Here is a 19875-nt window from a genome sequence, read left to right on the forward strand (position 1 = left end):
ATTACGACTTACGGTAAATCCCCGATTCCAGTAGCTTTAACAGATGACATAACAGATGACTCCGCCCTCTATGTTCGATGTTTTTCTTTTCTTGAACAACTTCGACAAACACGTGTGTTTTTTTCTGTTCTTTTCAATTTTTATTCATTTTCTTCCATAACAGATTATTCGCTCCGTTATCTTACTTCTTCGCAGTTGGGAAAACTTATTACTTCAGTTAAATCGTAAAGATTGTTAGTTTAACACTCGCGACCGCACACTTCTCCCTAACTATGAGCCTAAAATGATCACGCTCGCCTACTACGCCGGTGCACACACTTGGCTGTGATGGGTGCAGTCGCTAATTAGTTGCCTAGGTTATTTGCATTGCTTACTAACGGAACGGCTGCTTGGTTGGATACCGATGTTTGCCCAAAACAGAGAGAGAGAGAGGGAGAAAAAAAACCGATGGGTACTTGATGCACCATATTAGTTCAGTTTGTCCGGTGGTTTAACGTACTTCCAAGATGGTACAATTATTATCCTATACCGATTAAACACATGCAACTGTAACCGAAATGCAACGTACATATTAAATGCATCTTCCGGTGTACAACAAAAAGCCAAACAAACTTTTGTGAGTAGTATAAATGAAAAGGCAAAACACTTCGATAACCCCCCAATCACCAGTGGATCCAGTGATCCTACAAGGCATGATCTCACAAACCGATTTGCCACCGTGGTGTACCTAGAGTACGAGGCGAGATAGTAAGCTGCATACATAGTTAAAGGGTGTTTTCTTTTTCTTCTTTTTTTTTCTAGCTGCTAACGTGCTTCGAATAAACGTGTGTGGTTTGTGTTAGTTTTAACTCCATTAATTGCTGTTGCTATTCCGTCCGTTTCCGTTCCGTCTCTAATCACAGTGTATGTGTGTGTTTCTATGCAATGGTTGTGTGTGTGTGTTTGCTTTCTAATATAATTTTACTGTATTATAACAGTAAAATAATGATTCAAGAACGCGCTGGTCAAAGGAATACGTTGCAGGGACACACGAAATGTGAAATCGTATCATGGAATTTGTCCAAATTATTGTTTTTTTGGGAACAATCTTCTAGCGTAAAGAAATAAATCCGTTTTTCACCTACTGAAAACACGTGTTTGGAGTGTGTTTTTAAGGGTTGCAAAATGTTCCTACATCATTAGCTTTGACCAGCCACGCCAAACAACCAGGACAGGAACACTCGTTTTGAACTGAAAGTATGATACGTAAGAATCTTGCTGCTGTTTCGTTTTTTGTTTGCAGTCATTCCCTTTTCTCTCTTCATAAAACACGAATTTCATAACATATCTATCTCACGGGAAGGAAGATTCGCGATCGCTGCTCTCGAGATGATGAGTGCGCCCTAAGTCCTCCTCCGCTCCGAGTCACTTCTTTCTACGTAGTATTATAAATCTATTCTGTTCTGTTGAATTCTGTTTAAAACGTTAAAAGTTTAGCATCTACCACGCCCTACTGCTACTATTCAATAACTCTAACATAAGCAGGAGTCGTCGCTCAAGCTCGCTGTTCTAGGTAAATCGTGTTAGATCGTGTTCATCGGGTTTTATATTCTCTGTTACCGCTCTCTCTCCCTCTTAATACACTATACGCCGCTTGTAAATGGTAAACCGAAATAGTTAAAAAATAAAACTCATTAAACGAACGCAACCCCATCATGGAGGGAAGAAAAGCGAAAGGCCACGGTACGGCCTCCCCCGAAAAGGTCTTCAATAGACTAAACCCGCTACCCGCTAATACTATTACTGCTGCTGCTGCTGCTGCTACTACCCCGGGCAAGCTTTACATGGACATCTTTCGCTTATGCTTCGTGGCCAGCCCGGGTTCGGTCTGGTGATCGCACATCACGTCACCCGGCGAGGTGGCAGAGATTGGCGTGAGCAAACTGTTCCCGCCATTCGCACCATTGGTCGCCGCACTAAGGTACGTTGGAAGCGCGTACATTGAAACGTTGGCCAACGGTAGGGGATCGAGCTTTTTGAACATTTTGATCGTGTGCTGATCGTGGGCTGGGGAATCCACCGGCGAAAGCGATACACCACGGCCCATCGACGGTTGCTGCGGGTGCAGGTGATGATAATGCTTCTGATGGTGGTGATGGTGGTGCTGCTGTTGCTGGTGTTTCGGCGTACTGGGAAGGCTACAGAACGTAGCACCATTCTCAGCAACCGTAGAACCACCGGCGGCACCCGATCCACTCAACGTACTGCTACGCGAACACTCGCGCAACATCATCAGATGGTCCAGCTTGTCGACCGTTGCATTTAGCTCGTGTTCCCACACGTCCTGCTCCTGCTGCTGACCATCGCCACCCTCCACCGGACGCACCGCCAACGTGCGAACCTTCTGCCGCAACAGCTCCAGGTGCAGATCGTCATCGTGCACCGCCGGCGGTTCGTCTTCGTGCAGCGTCAGGCCGGAATAGTCGTCCTCCTCGGACGGATCCTTTTCGCTTACGGCCGAACTGGTTGCTACGGACGCGCTGCCCACCGACCGGATCTCACACTTGTCCAGCTCGCTCGATATGTCCGGCATTGTGCTGCTGTACGGGAACCGTTCCTTGCACGACGCGTTGCTCGTTGTGGTGGGCAGAATGTTGGCCAGTTCGGCACCAACGCCCGGTTCCCGGGGGCCGGATGGTGCGGCCTGGCTCAGATCACCCCGCTGTTCGTGGATTTCTTCGCTGATCTTTTCCAGGTTGCGTAGCGCCGTACTGTAAGCGCTCTTGGCCGCCTGGATCTGCTGTTCGAGCTGCTGTATGCGGCCCTTTTGCGCTTCCAGCTGTTCCTGGCAGAGTTGCTTCTCGTCGAAGTATGGGCGCGACTTTTGTATACTTCTCCGGTAGCGTTCCTCTAGTTGTTGTACCTTTACAGAGGAGAGAAAGAGAGAGAGAGAATAGAAAGGCGATATTAGGGACATTATTTTTTAAATAATTTTAAAAAGCAGAACAGTATTACCATTTAAGCACACATGAAGAGATAAATTTATTTTTTTTAAACCAATAGATTATTGTTGTGATTGTTGTATTGTAATGGCACATAATTTTAAACTATTTTACTGAAGAGTTTTTTTTTAACTGGTAAAAGATTCAAGAAGGCCCCCCCTAGAATCTTTTGTGTGCAGCACTGTGGCCTGTCATTTTTATTGCACAGTGGGATTTTTTTATGGTCATAACTCGTTTTATATCAACATTGTGTATTGTTCCTTAATACTGTTACTGGACAGCGAGTAGAACATAAGTGAGAAATGAGTGAGTAAAACATAAGTAGAGATAATATACATTGTAAGAAGTGATTTGAAATGTTATTATTCTTATTTTTCCTCCTTTTCTGAATATCTATGCCCGTTAACAAGTATCCATCGAACCAATGTTCCGTTACAGTCCGGGAACACCGTGTATGTTGTAAGCCTGATTGTTCCCTCCCAGCGTGACCAAAAATTATTACGCAGCTCCTGTAATCCAATATAAATGGTCAGGATAGAGGGAGGGGGATTTAATCGAATAATAAGCAATATTTCATTCGACTTTATTCAACCATTTTTGACCACACTGAAAGCACATGGTGAAGCTTTCGCAACGTGTACTGCGGATTTCATACATTTAGACGTAAAACGTATAGCGACGAACAAATGTTGTCAGGGGGGGCCTTCTCGAGTCTTTTACCTTCATTTTTTTTCTCGGTGATCAATTTCGGAATCGAGGAATCAATTCCGAATACAGAATCGGAATTGGAATTAGTTCTGAACACGGAATCGGAATCGGAACTGATTCCGGCAAGGGAATCCCGATTCCGAGCGCCCATCATTAGCCCCAATTCATCTCAGCTAAGCTGCTCTTATAAGCACATCAGATGACAAACCGGGGGTACTCTACTTGCTTGTATTGTTAAAGCATGCCAACTGTTCATACAGTTACGTTACGCACTGTATATCCAAATAATTGTCTCATCTATTTTGACAATCGACGCTCAAAAATTGAGACAAACGGTTCCGATTCCAATAATCTCCAACAGCGGTATGTAATTGGAAGAAACCCCGGCTGGCCCTTTAAAATTACCTAACTGTTGCTTCCCGCCAAACAAACGGCTTCCCAACCCACCCTACCCTCGCTCCCGTGGTTACGTGTCAACAGAAGAAAGAAAATTTGATTTTCTTCGCTTACCTCACGCATTGCCCACAACAGCTACCATTTCTTTTTCCTTCCCTTTTTGTCCTATCCACCGGAACCGGCTGCTAGTGTCGCTTTTGTGTGATCGATGGTTCTCTTCGTTCCGTCCTCTACCCAAATGTTCCCCCCCCGAGTGCGGGATACTTAATGTTTGGTAACACATTTCGATGCCCACCAGCATCGGTGTAGGGCCAGCAAAACAAAAGCCCAAAGAACTTCATTGTCATACCGCGTGTGTATGTGTTTGGAACGATTATTTGGGAAACTTTCCTATTTTACTCGCGGACCGATTCATTTTCGTGGTGGAATATCTGTTCCTCATAGTTTGCAGTGTCCCATCAACTACTTTCATCCTACTCTTTCGCTGTTGCACAACATCTACGAGAGGTATGTGTCTCCACGCTGTACTTCGCGCCCAAAGAAGGAAGAAAGCACAGTAAGCTTTTCCGGAGCAATTACCAGCTTCCAGCATATTACTTTCCCGGGCAGGAAGGTGTGTCACACCCCGGTAGCGCACCGACGAGGAAGCAAATTAGAGAAAAATAGACTATTTTCCGTTAGTAGCGGCAGTTAACGACAAGTCGTCGTAGAGTACGAGCGTAAGAAAAGAGTGTTGCTTCTGGTTTTCTGTTGGCAGACAGGAAATTTGCCACAACGATCTGGCATGGGGGAGTAGGATAATTGTAAGTTCTTCACAGTGAACGGAGCCTACCGAGGTACAGTTTGTCGCTTAAAAAAAGTTTGGAAATATTAATCGCGAAACAAGTATAAACGTAGTCATTTTTTTAAAATCAAAACTATAAACAAGACTTGCGCAACGGAACCATTTTTCGCCGGAGCCGCATTTCATCAGCATTTTTAAATTTAGAAAATAATCATTTCCATTCGTGTAACGGTCACTGGATGCATCGCAAACGCAGCGAGACGGAACGAACGCACCATCAACATCGTCTTATTTCCTAAGCATAATTACTCCATCCGCTCGGAAAACTATTGTATTCCTGGGCTGCATCGGGGCGTCGCTATTCACGGCTTCCGTAAGCTAAGACGCATAAGCCACCGTAGTTAGAACTGAATTGATTTGAATGCATAATTCTGTCTATTTCAGGCACGCTAGAGAGGAAAAAAATGGTACACTGTTGCGCGTTAAACTAGCCCGATCCCGGGATGATGGTAGTGTAGTATCAGAAGTACCTCAACCGTGACCAAGCTACCCTACACACTCTCGCTCTAGCTCCCCCCCCCCCCCCCCCCTCCATTGGGGGTTGGTATAATTCTCACACTGACACCAATCGAATGCAAACGACTGTGCTGCTAACGCACATTGCAAGCAAAAGTAACGACCCTTTTTTTAATTAAATGGCTGGATTTTCCCTCACTTATGGCTAAATCGAGCGCGCGTCCGGGGAAGCTTTTGGATTGTTATTGTAACTTAATAAAATATTGCCATGTAAAATATGGTTCATTGCGAACCTGTCACAGCAATGCACACAACACAAACCCCTAGTTGATAACGGACAGGTTATCATCCCTCCACACGGTGGTGTTGCTCCAAAAACCCGTTTTTCGTAACAATTTCACCACCAAATGCGAGCAACGAGACATTTCCCATTCAGCGACTTGGCACAGTTGGAACGATATTAGCAAAGCGAAGGTACGTTTATATGAATTTTATATGAAAACTGCTAAAGAAAGTCATAAATAGGCCCACATAAGAGCAGTGGGTCGATGGAAATGAATATTTTTATACACATATCAGATTGTAAAGGCATTCAATTTTAAGTCGTGATGGTTGTGATTATTACTGTCCCAGCCTAAAGAGTTTATAAAATATTCAATATATTTTTATTACATTTCAAATTGTTTTAACTAATAATTGCATACTTTCAGGCGCACTGAACATTGAATTCTAAAGGCAACTTGTAAGTCGCTATTATGCGAACAATACATTAAAAACAGAAGAGCTACTAAATAGTGATTTAAGGTAACGGAATTATTTATAAATCAACAATCGAACCGATGAATTGTGGGATTTGGTGTCTAAAGTATTGTAAAATGCTCTATAATTCTCAAAGCTCTCTTATCGATGTGGTCCAAATTGCTTCCAAATCAAATTCTTTCGCACATTTAATACGTTTTGGCCAGTGTTTCGTCTCATCTAAATTTAATCACCTTCCATTAATCTTTAAAAAAAGCAGTCCACTGGATGATTGTAGCGAAACGACTTAGTAATAGTCCGCCTCCAAAATGATTACATTCCCATCGAACTCCCGCTTCACCCGAAAAAGTTCGTGCCCTTTCATTCAATGGCGCGTCGTTAAGCCGGTTCGTAAACCCGGAAGACGTATCGCCCCGCCCCCGTTCCCCCCGTGGAAAGTGAACGAGCCGTTTTTAGTTCGGTGGGGTATCTTAACGAAAATCACTTTCACTCTTGCGCACACACACACAGGTTATGCTTTCGGGTAGAGCAAGAGGCCTTATCGCCGGGGCGGTGGGTGTTGTGGGCGATTCGCGAACCGTGGAATCTTAACAGATGCATGCATGGACAGGCGAGAAAGGTGTAATGCAATGTGGCAGCGTTGGTAAGCTTGGCACACACCACCGAAGCCGTTATGTGTGTCCCGCGCAATGCAATGCGCCTGAAGCCATGTGAAAGACACGGTCGTGAGGTAAATAAAAGATACAAAACGAAACCAAACACACACACACACACACACACACACACACACACACACACACACACACACACACACACACACACACACACACACACACACACACACACACACGGACACCGAACGTGTTCGAAGCCCCAGCGGGTGCCCGCAATGGGTATTATGGTATGCACACCACCGATGTAAATATCTATCATCACACGCACCAGGCGTATCGATCCTATTTCGATCTTTTTGGCGAAGATCATCAAGGGGTCTTTCCACTACTCGAGGTTTTTTTTCATAACGTTAGCCTCTGCCGATATAGACACCGGTCGAAAGCGGCAACGGGCTTTCTGCAAGTCTGTACCGAGCTCGCCAATCGCTTCAACGGCACGGCAAACCGTCGTCATCACCACGTTTTGTGGCTCACGTGCACAACGTGTGGTGAAGCAAATCGGGCGTTACGGTGGTGTGCAGTTGACGAAACTGTCGGCCATCCCCGATAGATAGGTGCCGGCCAAAGATTAACGAGGACGCATGGCGCAATGTTTGTTTTGTTTCTGGTTTTTTTTTTGGGTAGGGCATTATTTTAGTAACCTGATACGAGGAAGTGCTCACATGGCCTAGATATTCAAATAAAATGGTGACTAACACCGCTGGCCGAAACACGTGATAGTGCACCAAAACAGGGCTCTTTTTTTAGGGGTGTGTGTTTGATGGGTGCTAATTAAAGTTCAAACACCTGCGCCAAGTGTTGTTGTACTAAAAATACTTTCCATGGGCTTTTGACTAAGTCTAAAACACTGCACACGACACGTACTATTTTTGAATAAATTTTAACATGATAAATTGCTTTTAAAGCTAAACTTAACATTGTTCAGTGAACTAGTAGTAATATCACACGAGGTTAAAGGACCCCGCTTACAACACAAAACACGCGCTGGTTTCGTAGTACTTACTTTCTTTTCTGCCTCCTCAAACACCTTCGCCTTCTTCTGATGTTCAGCACCACTTTCAGCCTTTTGTTTCTCTGCATCCATAACCTAAAAGCACAGGCAAAATGATTCAATTAGTGCGTACGTTCGTATACTACCACTGTCGGTTAAACCCCCAGTTAGTGCACTCTGCTGCTAAACGTTTCTAAAGCGACATTTCATAAACCATTGCGACAATTTTCGGTTCCTACTTGTGTGCGAGCGGCTTCCTACCACTTAAATGGCGACCGGCTCTGTATTGGCCATACATAATTAAACGGACCGGTCGGTTGCGTTTTGCGAATAGAGCGCTAATGGTAGTTTAAAATTCGGCACACGTTCTCCAACCAAACGCCCCCCGACAAAAGATCTCTCGCCAATCAAACACGACAGGCACGTCTGGCCGTCTGCAAAACGGTTTAATGCAGAACCACGCAGCCGGGTTTCCCCGTTCAAAACAAGGAAAGAAATTCCAAGCCCGCCGCCAAACGCGGAATCGTTTTATTATGGCTGGTGCTGTTTGTTGGGTGGTTCCAAGTTTTCGAAGGCTCTTGAACGTGTTTTACACCTCAAAGCAAAAAAAAAGCACACCGATCACACCGATCTACTACACCGGTGAGAGGTTTACAGGCAAGGTCAGCGTAAAACGCAACACGAAACACAAAACGAAAAAGCTGATTGCGCTGGTGTATCTTCCATGCACAGATTATAAAAATGAAACCGACCCGGCAGATTGATCGGTTCAGTATCTCTTTTCTATCATTTCCTTTCTAAGGTCAATCTGAAGTAAGATTTATAGCTAGGTAATTGAACAAAAGGTTCAAATAAATACAATATTGTTTGTAGCTCTGGTAGACAACGATTGAAAGCAATTCTCCAGCGACTCTGCTGCTTGATATGCTGCCATGTACCTTAATCGTAGCGTGGTTTAACATTTCCTGCCAGGCATTATCGAACTGCCACTCGTGCGAGTTGCTCATGAAGCGCTGCTCGGCCAGCGCCACCGTCTCCTTGGCGGCCGCATGGATCTCGTTCGCTCGCTGATACTTTAGCGTCGCCGCCTGACATTCCAGCTGGGCCACCTTCGCCTTCTCGAGCGCCTCATAGTACGGGCGGGCTTTCTCGATGCAGCTGCCGAGCTTTTTCGACGACAGCTTCAGCCGGCGGGTCGATTCGTTCATCAGTATCCGAAACGTGGAGTTGGCTTCCTGTGTGAGCGAGTAATGAAGGGAGAGAGAGAGAACAAAGAAACGCGTGTTAGCATACGGGTGAAAGTAATCGTACCGGAGCATCTCAGTGCTCGGGAAGGATTGGGTAGAGCATAGATTTTGGAAGGATAAAACGATAATTAAATTCCCAATTTGTGTCCTCTGGATGGGTGATGCCAGACAGTTTGTCTAAAACCTTCTCAGTGCTCTACATGCCTCTGATTTAGCAGTGCCTTGACAGAAGCTCACTCACAGTCCCGGGGATTAAGCGATACAGATGCAGATAATTAATTTTGGTGACATTTCAAAATTGAATTCTAAATCGGATGCATAATTTCTTTCCACGTACCATGGGAAAATATACGGCCCTTCGGAATTTCATACCTGTGCGCCATCATTCCGTTCTTTGTGCACCGAAGAGATGCACTGCCCCAATGACGTTAACGGATTGTTTTTTGTTTTTCGCACACAAACTATTCGGCCGGTAACTATTTCCGGTCTTTAGCTTGTTGTTTCGGTTTTTTGTTTGCCATCTACAACTTCTTCCTCCAACCAGCCCCCAAAGGCAATCGTGAGCCCGCGTCATGCTTCACCGGCTTGCATGTACAGCTAAAACATAGCACTTCAATTAACTATGGTCGTTTGTCGAGTGCCTCCAAAGTTATGCAGCGCGTTTGAGATGGCGATGGAAATGAAGAAAAAGGGGCACCATAGCTGAAACGGAACGAATCGGTGTGTTACAGTCACACACGCGCTTGCCAACTTGTCTGCCTGCTGGAGGAATTATGCTTTACGGGTGCAAAACAATGGGAAGACAACAGGGTGTTTTTTTTTTTCTTTTTGTACGGTAGAAGTTGGAGGATGTTGCTGTGCAGTTTGCTAATTGTGTTGATGTACAATAAGTTTGAAAGTTTGTTTTAAAGTTAGAAGTTTATGAAGAAGCCCAACTTTCAATGTAAGCAGGATTGGACTTCCCAGGACTGACTATTCAGCTACAGGTTGAAATAGAAGCCAAGGGAAGTCAGAAATGGTAGACCGAGGCCTTCCTAAGCTGTAGGTCTTCACACGACAGGGCCGGGATTCAAAACCCATCCAGACCGCCTCCCCATTTACTGGTCTGACTTATCCAGCTACTACGGATAAAATCAGGCCAAAATAACCAAAAAAGGTAGTGCCACCGAAGAAGAAGAAGTTCTTCCGGGACATTCTTTACGATGATGAATAACCTCTACATGCGTTCTTTTTTTACAGATTTAAGCCCTTTTTAAAATAAAAATTATACATCAGGTATAATCTAACCATATTCCTCCAGCTTCATAACCTGCCTGAACGGTCCAGGCACGTTCATCATGAATAGGAATTGGAATGGCGGGAATTAACCAGTGGGATTTCCTCTGGGAATTCCCAAGGTAAAGCGAGAAAAAAAACCTTGCGGGCTTAATTAACGTTTATTATTCTCAGAATTCTCGATCTAACCGTTAACGCCGATGTAAAATTCTTATTGAAAACGTGATTAAATTCAAATTTTTAAATTAACTTAGTTAAGTCGTTTTACTGGCGAATACTATGTAACAGCTTCCAAAAGTTACACAAAACTCCATCATAAACAAAATTTCCAAGGCATTGCCAGTTAACTCAATGCCACATTCCATAAAAATAAACAGCATTGCAACACGCAACAAACAATAATCGATTGTCATTTCTTTCGTTGACCACCACCGCCAACAGCAGCCACTGCCAACTACTCCCTATGGAGGGTGCCGTGTCTGGCTGTGGCCAAATGCAAAAGCAAGGACCGCCAAACGGATATGCCCCGATCGATTTCCATTATCCATCGTCCGAAAGGTGGATATAAATATCATACGTAACATCGGACGATAGGGTCCGCATCCCGTCTTCTGGCTTTAAAAAAAAAACGATCCTTGTTAGTGTCCTTCCTGCACATTCTTGAAACCATTCTTCAAGCGCCTTACGTAAGAGCTATGGAATGGAAAGCAGCAAATCGAATAACAATACAAGATTCATGCAATTATCATTCAGCCGGATGTCCCTGCCATCCGTCCGATGCATTAGGGAAATTTAATCAATTCCAGTTGAGTCGGAGAATATGTTTCCCATGAGTTATACGTTACATAAAGATGAAGCAAACAAGACCTTAAAATATGCAGTAGAAAAAAAAGATTCTGTTTTACTCAGAAACGAAACAAGAAAAACATCAGCCCCACACCTCAGTCCACTTGTGCGGCAGGAGGATCTCTTGGCCCACCCCATCCGGGGTTTAGGTTTCGGGTGGAAAAAAAGAGTGCATCCACGGCCAGTGTGTGGCGAGAGCTGCATATGCTAATCATGGTGCGGAAAAAATGCGCATAAATGCATATGGCCGTGCGGTTTTCTCTGGCTCTCCAACAAATCTTCTTCAAGTTTTCGCTTTCTCCCCACTCTACTACCTACACTTGCCTTTTTTTTTTTGCTGTGTTCGTGGGAAGGAAAATGGTATCAGCTCACCTGCAAACACAAACAAGACGCTAAAAAAAAAAGAGGGTCGTTCGACAGTGTGTGTGGATAAGCATCGAGAATAGTTTGGACAACAGTGCCAGTTTGCAACTGGCGATGCAAAACCACACAGCAGGAACACCCCGGAGACTTCTCCCGGTATCGCGGCTTAAGAGACGCAGAGAGGCCTTAAAGGGCCGGGAGTTGGGAAGTGGAGCTCAACTTCCCACGGTACTAAGTGCTCACGTAACCGACATTTAATCTCGCTGGCAAAAACGTGCCGCAGCCTGATCGGTTTTAGAGTTATGCGTCATTTTTCATCTACTTGGTGTGTGTGTGTTTGCGCTCGGCATCCGGATGCATGCGGGGTGCTGTTTGATTTTTTTTCAAGTTCTGTTATTGCCTATATTTTGTGGAAAATTTCCAATATTTCTAGCAGCAAGTGGATAAAAATTAAACAAAGGTTTAGTGGCTAAAATTTGAAGCGCGCCAGTATCTCATTTCAACTGCAAACAAACGACACTGAAACTCGATCTTTAGGTCGTTAAATGCTGTGACAGCGTTAGTCGACCTTAATGACAAAGGTATTGAGAATGCATCCTGTGTTTGTGGTGAATGAGCGGCACCAGTGGTGGGCCAATGAGATGGCCCTTTACACACATATTAGCATTCAATTAGCACCGTTTTCTACTCATCAAGAGTGTGTAATTGTATGTATGTGGCTGTTGTTGTTGTGCCGCTCGCTTCAAGGGCTTAGCAGATAAAAGCAATTAAATCTAAAAACAGTGTCTTTAAGACAACAATAAAACTAGAAAGATACTTTAAAATGGGTAAGTAGATTCAAATTAATTTATTATACTTCATGTAATCTTCCATCTCGACCAACCTCGCTAATCCACAATAACGACACTGACACTGGTGAAGCGAGTAAGCGGAAAACAGAAAAGAAAACCCTCCCATTTCTTGCAATTACGCAAAGCCGGCAAAATAAAAAGGAGAAAAGGGCAAGTTCATAACCCGCAAACTACGTCATACGGCAGGACCGGCCACAGCAACAGTGACCCGTTTGCCACCACTGTCCTTGACTCCCCTGAATTAATGGCGTTGGCGCTCAAGGACCTGCCAGACCCGATACTAAAACCTTCTGGACATTCTAGTACACCCGATGAACGACCGCCGGGTGGTCATCATGTTGCTAATGCGTCATACCGACCACTAAATCAACGTTTGACGGTTCGCTTTGGTAGCTTCACGCCAAAAAACGATCGGCGTTGCCCTTTAGGTAGTAGGGGAATTGCTTTTACATTTAAATTAAGCTTAACTACTATAACGAATCTATCTCGCTAGGAATTACTTACCTCCAGTTCAATCTCGAGCTTGTTAATATCATCCGTTGCCGTGTTGAGATTCTCGAGTTCGATCTGTGAAGAGAGAAATGGAGCACCAAACAAAACGATACATTAGTACGGTAGAAGTTTGTGCAAAACCATATTGCTTAAGAGCCGTTTTAATTTTTTTTTTAAAGCTAAGGCGTGCACTTTTTTTTGCCATTTGGCAGAGTGCCAGCCAAGTACTGATTGGATTGTGGTTTCGAGGACACCCTACATTTTGACAGCAGCCACCCCTCAGACCGTGTACCATCATTTCACTTTTTCACGATCGATCGGGCGCTCAGATGAATCAACTCCATTAGCACAATCTTTCGCAAAGCCCGTTCGGCATCCACACCTTACATTATATCGTCGCAAACGGGATTGACAAATGTTTGACGAAAAAATGCTTCGATTCGAAGTTTTCTGTCTGGCGTGATCATTTTATTAACACTTGTAACTTGCAGGTCTCTTACCACCAAATACGGATCACCAAATATTGCCGACATTGGTGCGCTTGGTACTATGCACTTTTCGCTTCAAGTAAAGAAACTAAACTGAACCGTACCTGCCGGAGATCAATGTGTTCCGAATAGTAGGAAAAATAGTAATGCCACACGTGAACACTATTATTTACCCGCCAGTAAGCCATTTAAGTGGGCCTCGTAGAGTGGACATTTTGCAAAGAACTTCGTCGTACGGTTTTGGTTTGTATTTACTGAACCGTTTGTTTTCTGTTTTATTTTGTGGCATTAAGGTACTTAACTGATAACAGTCATATGACGTTCGCACACTTTCAAAGCGCATGACTAATGGGTTAACAACACATAACCACCACACAAAAACTGGCACAGTATCTGTTGATAAGGTAAGTAACAGGGTGAGTTAGGTGGGTGTATGTGTGTGTGTGATGTTTGCGAAAAATTGCAAATACAAAGTTCAATACTTTGCTGTGCACTATGGACCAGTTAACGACAGAAACCGGGAATTGAGGATTTATTGTAATATGGCCACAATTTTCACCTCATTGTTGTTCAATTAGATATTCAACTTTTGATGCGGTATAGTTGACAAACGTCAGAGCTTGTAGTGTGGGATTTGTTTATGTCAATCAACACTTAGCCTTAGAGACATCTATCGGGAAATGGTGAAAGTAGGATACTTACACAACAAGATAGAAAAAATAAATCTTGCTCAATCCCTCTCTTCTTGGCCTAACGATTCCTGAGGGCCATTTCTGTCCTACTAGACTTAATGATCCTCAGTCCTCAATACGGAGGAACGCTCCGAATGGGATTTGAACCCCGGTCCTGCCGTATAAATACCGACACCGTTATTGCCTAGTCTTAATTCTTAATTTTCATAATCAATCGTGCAATCCAATTATAGGAGCTGACAAGTACTGATCTACTCTGAGGTGAAGTACAGAGTACAGTACAGATGATCGATCCTCAGCCAAAAGTCAGTACCGACAACAACATGATACCGAGCTGAAAAACAGGTCATACTACAGCCAGAATGAGCCAGTTTGTGCTGATATCATAGAACTCACATAAGCCTCTGAGTATTAGCTCTGTTTTTAAATCAACGAGAGGGTGATCCTCAGAAGGACCTATGTAAGCTGTATAATATCCTTACAATATTCGTCTGCTAATCCAAAATACCAACCCCACAATCGTTCCGTACCAGTTTGAGCCTGTCATGGCTCATCTATTCTTGTGGACGGCCTAAAAGAACTTTACGATGTTGGATCGTTCGGCGCCATTCTCATGACATGAGCAGCCGACTAGAGTCCGGTGAATCTAATTCGCTACATGGTGGTGAGATTACGGAACAGCTCATAGAACTTGTCATGGTATGGCAGCTCCTTCTTTCTTCTGAGCATCATTCGTGTAGATACCATAAGAAGGTACGTGATCAATAGGTAAGTAAAATATGGGGTCAGCTTAGTAGCAGCTTACAAGCTTTATAATAAGTAGACATGATGCCGGTCTTTCCGGCGACCGATCCGGTGGACAATGTGATAACAGCACCGGACTTTACCCGGTAGGACCGATTATTTATTGCCGATTTAATCGTGCAAATGTCGTCCTTCATAAACAGAACTGACACAATTTTTATTCGTCACACTCATCAACAAAATTCGAGCAAAGGTATACTATCAAATAATTTAAATATTTTTTCAAATTCCAAAATGTTTACCCCTTTTCCACAGTTTATAGAATAAAGAGTTAATGAAAACATTCCACTACGTGATCAACCCAATTTAGCAAAAGTTTGTACTGCCGTAAATAGTCATTTCATGTGACCCGATGTTGTGTGGAAGCCGAGCACCGAAATTTTCCAATTGTATCCATTAACGCGGTAACCCGCCGCAGCATGAGACGGGGGTACATCGCGTCCGTTCCACTCCGCACGACACACGGCCCCCACCTTCAAGCCAACCCCCCAACCCCACCCCACCTAAGACACCTATTTACATTTGATTAGATGCTTTTACGCACATGGCTCAAAATGTATCGTGGCCATCGGAGCAGGGGACGGCACGGTACACAACAAAACCTGCCGGTGTGAGAGAATGTGTTGTTGCCAGCGCATTTTGATGAGCACAAGCGTGCGCGCACCCGCGCGCCATTTATTATTAGCAGCCGCGGCGTCATTGCTGACGTTCCCAGGCGTTGTCGGCCGATGGATGGAGATGCGAGGCTCATCATCTTCGGCGATGGTTTGGAAAAATACAATGCCGAACGGCCGAAGAAAAACAACACCCTGTGGCCTTTACGTGGGGCGACGTAAAGCCCGGAGGGGAAAGAGGGAGGCACGGTGGCAGGGAAACAATTTCAACATTAAAACATGTGCAAGTTTATGCTAAAAAGAGGCAAACGGAAAAAGAAGAGGAACGTTGGAGAGGTTCCACCCGAGACTACAACCCTGCAGTCTTCGAGCGAACCATTCATGCTGGTAGATTGATCAGCGTCGTGAAGAGGCACCATCATCGGTACGAGGCTTCACCAGTTCAGCTCCACGAAACCGGTTCGCGAGGGGCCAGAACGCACCAGGCACCTTCACCTTCTTTCACGCCCCACCACCATCCCACGCTCAGGGGGGGTGACCTCCCTGAGCAAAAAGCAGTGTGGTGAGCAAGAAGCATCAGCTCGGTCCTCTTTCTTTCGTTTTGAAAATTGAAGTAGAAAAAAGAGGGAACGCAAAAGCAAAACAAAACGCCATAGGTCGCCCCTGGAAGAATTACTAGCCAGCATCCTCGTAGCCTGGGACTGGTTTTTACGGTCACGTTGTTTTGATCCCCTTACTGCTGCCTTTCAACCCTTTTTCGCCGCCCCAACCAAACCAGATGATCATGACAGAACGGATGGGTCGAAGACTCTGTTTCCCTTTGGTTTCTTCGGTGCCACTTCAGTGTCAGGTACGCGGGACAAGAACTCGGTTAGCTTTGCCCTTTTGCCATTGCGGGCATACCTGCCTGCTGTAACGGGACCAACCTCAGCATCACCATCATCGTCGTTCACCCACGTTTTGGAGTAGAAAAAATGCAGAAACCATTTTCGGACCAAAGATAGCATATTTCGATCGCGTACGTCAGATAAGTGACTGTGTGTTGGAAAATGAAGAAAAATCCGCCAAATTGGAAAATGTATCGCGAAAGGAAATGTTTTGCAACACGGTGCTTTGTTTTTGGGGGGCAAAACCTTGGGCGAAACTAGTCGACAGCAAAAGCTTTACTTTTCCACGCCGCACACACTCAGTGAGGAAGGACTTGGGACATCGTGTTTCTGTAAACAACCGTGAGTCATCGTGAATTGGAAACGTAACTACACAAAAAAAAAGCTTCAACCTATTCTTTTAAATTTAAGTGAATTGCTTTTTATTACCAACAGTGTGCTCGTTTTATGATTAGAGAATGTAGTATGAATCAGTCGAGATGTCGTTTAATTGATGAAACCAAATATTTACGCTTCACATTAAACAACTGTCACGTTCCACGGAGTCTGTGGATATATAAAATAAACCTTCATTACATTGTCGATTGGCGCCAGCTCACGTTTAGCAAAGTCGCAGATGTGAGCTTACAAAAGACGCTCACACTTGCGCGCGCGGTTAATGCAACGTGCGAGTTCAATAGGAAGATGCGCAAATGTGTAGTCATTAGCGACAATAAGACGACATGTTGCAAGGCTAACTAGTCCAATTTTATTTTACTGATTTCTGGCTCTGCTCTACAAAAAAAGCTTTCATAAATGACTTTTAAATATGAAGCAATTTATAGCTCATTGCAAATATTCTTTGTCTATGGCAATCGGCAAGAGGTGACGTGTTTTAAATGTCCGGTGATTTTTTTTTTCTTATTTAAAACTCATGAGACGTGTCTTTTAGAGTCGAAACCTTCTTTAAAATGGCTTCACTTGTGCCGACTTAATCAAAGACTTGCCTGATTCATTGTTTTCTCAGACCCATTTAATTTACTTTAAACATATTTTTATCAGCTGTTGAAGCGCTGGAATCAATCCTAATTCTTTTGTTTTACTCATCGCATCCCATTTAAGAGGCTTCTTTACACAAAATATACCAAAGAAATAGGCAAAATTTATTCATTTTTTTCATAAAGAACGGCCTGGCCGTATTGCTCAAAATTTCGTCATAATAAGGTAAAAAGTTGCCAACCGAACTCTCCAAACCATAGAATTTTTATAAACTCCCGATATGGGACATTTTTCATCGATATTACCGAATATCTGGTGGATGTGCTAGGTTCTTAACGATCATTTATGAGTTCTATTTCATCAACAAGTAAATGATTAATTTGCATTTTTACAAAATACGATAATTAAAACGAGTTTAGTGAATTTTTGAGTGAATCGAGGAAACTTTGTTCCTTACACTTAAATTAAACAATAATACAAATTTAATCGTTTCAAAAATGTTAAATTAGTCTTAATGAGATGTGCTTTTAAAAAACACCAAAACAAGAGATATTTGCTTTCTTATGATAAAAAAGCAACATTTCCACCCACGCGCCGGAAAAAACCCACCCGGAACACCTACGTCAATCACCTGTGATAAAACCAGAGCGTCGTGCTCACCTGTGTTTGATTGATACGTACGTACTCTACGTACTTAACGGACATTAATTTTATCAGTCACTTGATTATCTTATCGCACCCAAAGGACACAGACTGCTCAAGTAAGTCTTCCTTGGCGAGACAAAACGTCTTGTTGCTAATCGTACGCCCGGCTGGGGGCAGGTGGGAACATCCAAACCACCCCCTGGACAACTTCTAAGTACATGTCACTCTCGACAGCTAAGAATTTCAAGTGCTGGCAAGCCCTACATTCTGCTTTGAGTGACATAATTTAACCATTACATTTGCTGCACTTCTCCTGGAGCTATCTAATCGAGTAGAATACTTCCCTCTTCAGCTACTTGCGGTAGGGTTTGTTTTTGTTGACATTAGAAAAGGACGTCATGAATGGGTTTTTTTTTGTTTTGTTTCAATGAATGAATTCATTCTTACCTGAATCCTTGGATCGAGTTCAGTGTTATCTTCCGTCTCCTCCATCTCCTTGTTGGACGTCGGCATGGTGATGGTATTCCGCGGTCACTTTGATTTTGTTGTGTGGGACAATCTAACAATTTGATCAAGCTGCCGATGCAATGATGCTGTGTGGCGTTCTTTTTCCTTTTTTTACACAATTTACGGTTTAATTTCACCGTGTACCCGTACGATGAAGGGATGAAAATCAAGTGCACACAAAGCACCAGGCACCGAGGGCAGCGAGCACGATTGGAGGACACCTTAGTTATTTCCCTCTGGTGACCACTTCTCGGCAATGAAACGTTGGGCACGTGTAAACAACACTTCTTCTTCCTCTTCTTTTCTTCGTACGTGGTGTGGCTTGTGTGTATTTCTATAATAAGCCCATCTTCTCAGCAGGGATTCCGGTGCAACAGCGAGCACACTTTCCTGTGGAACAGAGACACACGACATGAAACATCAATTCACGGATCTCCGCGTGTGGGACGATGGCTTAAAAATAACACCGAATTATTGAACAACACAAAAATGGCACACTACACCGTCCGTTTTCCTTCCTTCCCTATCTTCCCGAACACACGGACAGAAAACGAAAGAAAGGTAAACTTTGGACACTCGTTGACGGGCCGTGTTGTGCGTTGTTGGAAAACGGAGGATGAGATACTTTTTTTTTTTCTTTCACGTTTTACCGTACGCACAAAGAAAAGGTGCGTCAGCGCGACCGCAAGCGATTTCACGAGTGATTCCACCGACAAATAGCAGCAGGACAAATCATCAGCCTTATCAGCAGACACCAGAAAGGAACCGAACACAGTAAAAAAAATACCATATATTTCACCCAACAAAAACAAGGAAGTGCACAACAGTGGAATAGCAATGTTATTACGCATATAAACACACACAAGCACGGCTACACCCTCCTTCACAACACAGCACACATGATGATGGATGGCCGCTGCTATACTAAGTGCAGCGCGCCATCCCTTGCTTCACATATAGATACGATCTTAAGCTAAACAATAACACTAGTAGAAGGTAATAAACATACACTTCGATTACTGCCTATTTAGCATAATCGACCCCGATGAGAAGACGACACCACACACACGTCCGACCAGTTGTGACACAATGAGCGCTTTGGAAAGACCTTTTCAATTGAGGCGATTCGGTCGAACGGCGAGCTGAACGTCCAGCAGGCAGTGGTCTCATCGGATAGGGACAAATTTGACAGATGAGATGGGAATGAAAAATGCAGCAGAAAACTTTGTTCGTTTTAGAATCGCTAAAACAATAAAGATGCTCGCAAGTGTTGTGTTTCGTAACAGATTTAGCATAAAACAGTCATTAAATGATTGCAAAATAATTTAACATAATCATTTCTCCTAAAACGTTGATGGCGTGTTTTGAATGCAATCT

The 19875-nt window shown here is 43.8% G+C and overlaps 1 protein-coding gene across 3 annotated transcripts; it reads right to left on the bottom strand.

Moving 5' to 3' along the window:
• Nucleotides 1-117: 117 nt before the first annotated feature.
• Nucleotides 118-19656, bottom strand: LOC118504844 (SH3 domain-binding protein 5 homolog). 3 transcript variants are annotated; one of them, XM_036039853.1, is made up of 6 exons: nucleotides 19508-19656; nucleotides 18439-18888; nucleotides 12896-12958; nucleotides 8748-9044; nucleotides 7822-7905; nucleotides 118-2902 (listed from the first exon to the last, which is right to left on the bottom strand). In XM_036039853.1, the coding sequence occupies exons 2-6, from the start codon at nucleotides 18502-18504 to the stop codon at nucleotides 1820-1822; spliced, it is 1593 nt and encodes a 530-aa protein (XP_035895746.1). In that variant the 5' UTR covers nucleotides 18505-18888; nucleotides 19508-19656; the 3' UTR covers nucleotides 118-1819. The 3 variants fall into 3 exon arrangements, with proteins under 3 accessions (XP_035895746.1, XP_035895745.1, XP_035895747.1); XM_036039852.1 differs by lacking the exons at nucleotides 18439-18888; nucleotides 19508-19656 and adding an exon at nucleotides 13476-13574; XM_036039854.1 differs by lacking the exons at nucleotides 18439-18888; nucleotides 19508-19656 and adding an exon at nucleotides 13384-13510.
• Nucleotides 19657-19875: the final 219 nt, after the last annotated feature.

The sequence above is a fragment of the Anopheles stephensi genome, chromosome 2 (assembly GCF_013141755.1).
Source record: "Anopheles stephensi strain Indian chromosome 2, UCI_ANSTEP_V1.0, whole genome shotgun sequence".
In the NCBI taxonomy this organism is placed as follows: domain Eukaryota; kingdom Metazoa; phylum Arthropoda; class Insecta; order Diptera; family Culicidae; genus Anopheles; species Anopheles stephensi.

Bases quoted from the DNA above. Each gene is read 5' to 3' on its own strand.
- LOC118504844 (XM_036039852.1), bottom strand. From the start codon at position 13,559: ATGGCTTACTGGCGGGTAAATAATAGTGTTCACGTGTGGCATTACTAT. The intron at 12,959-13,475 runs GTACGGTTCAGT...CTCTCTTCACAG, and splicing joins AACACATTGATCTCCGGCAG to ATCGAACTCGAGAATCTCAA. The intron at 2,903-7,821 runs GTAAGTACTACG...TCCTCTGTAAAG, and splicing joins TTGAGGAGGCAGAAAAGAAA to GTACAACAACTAGAGGAACG.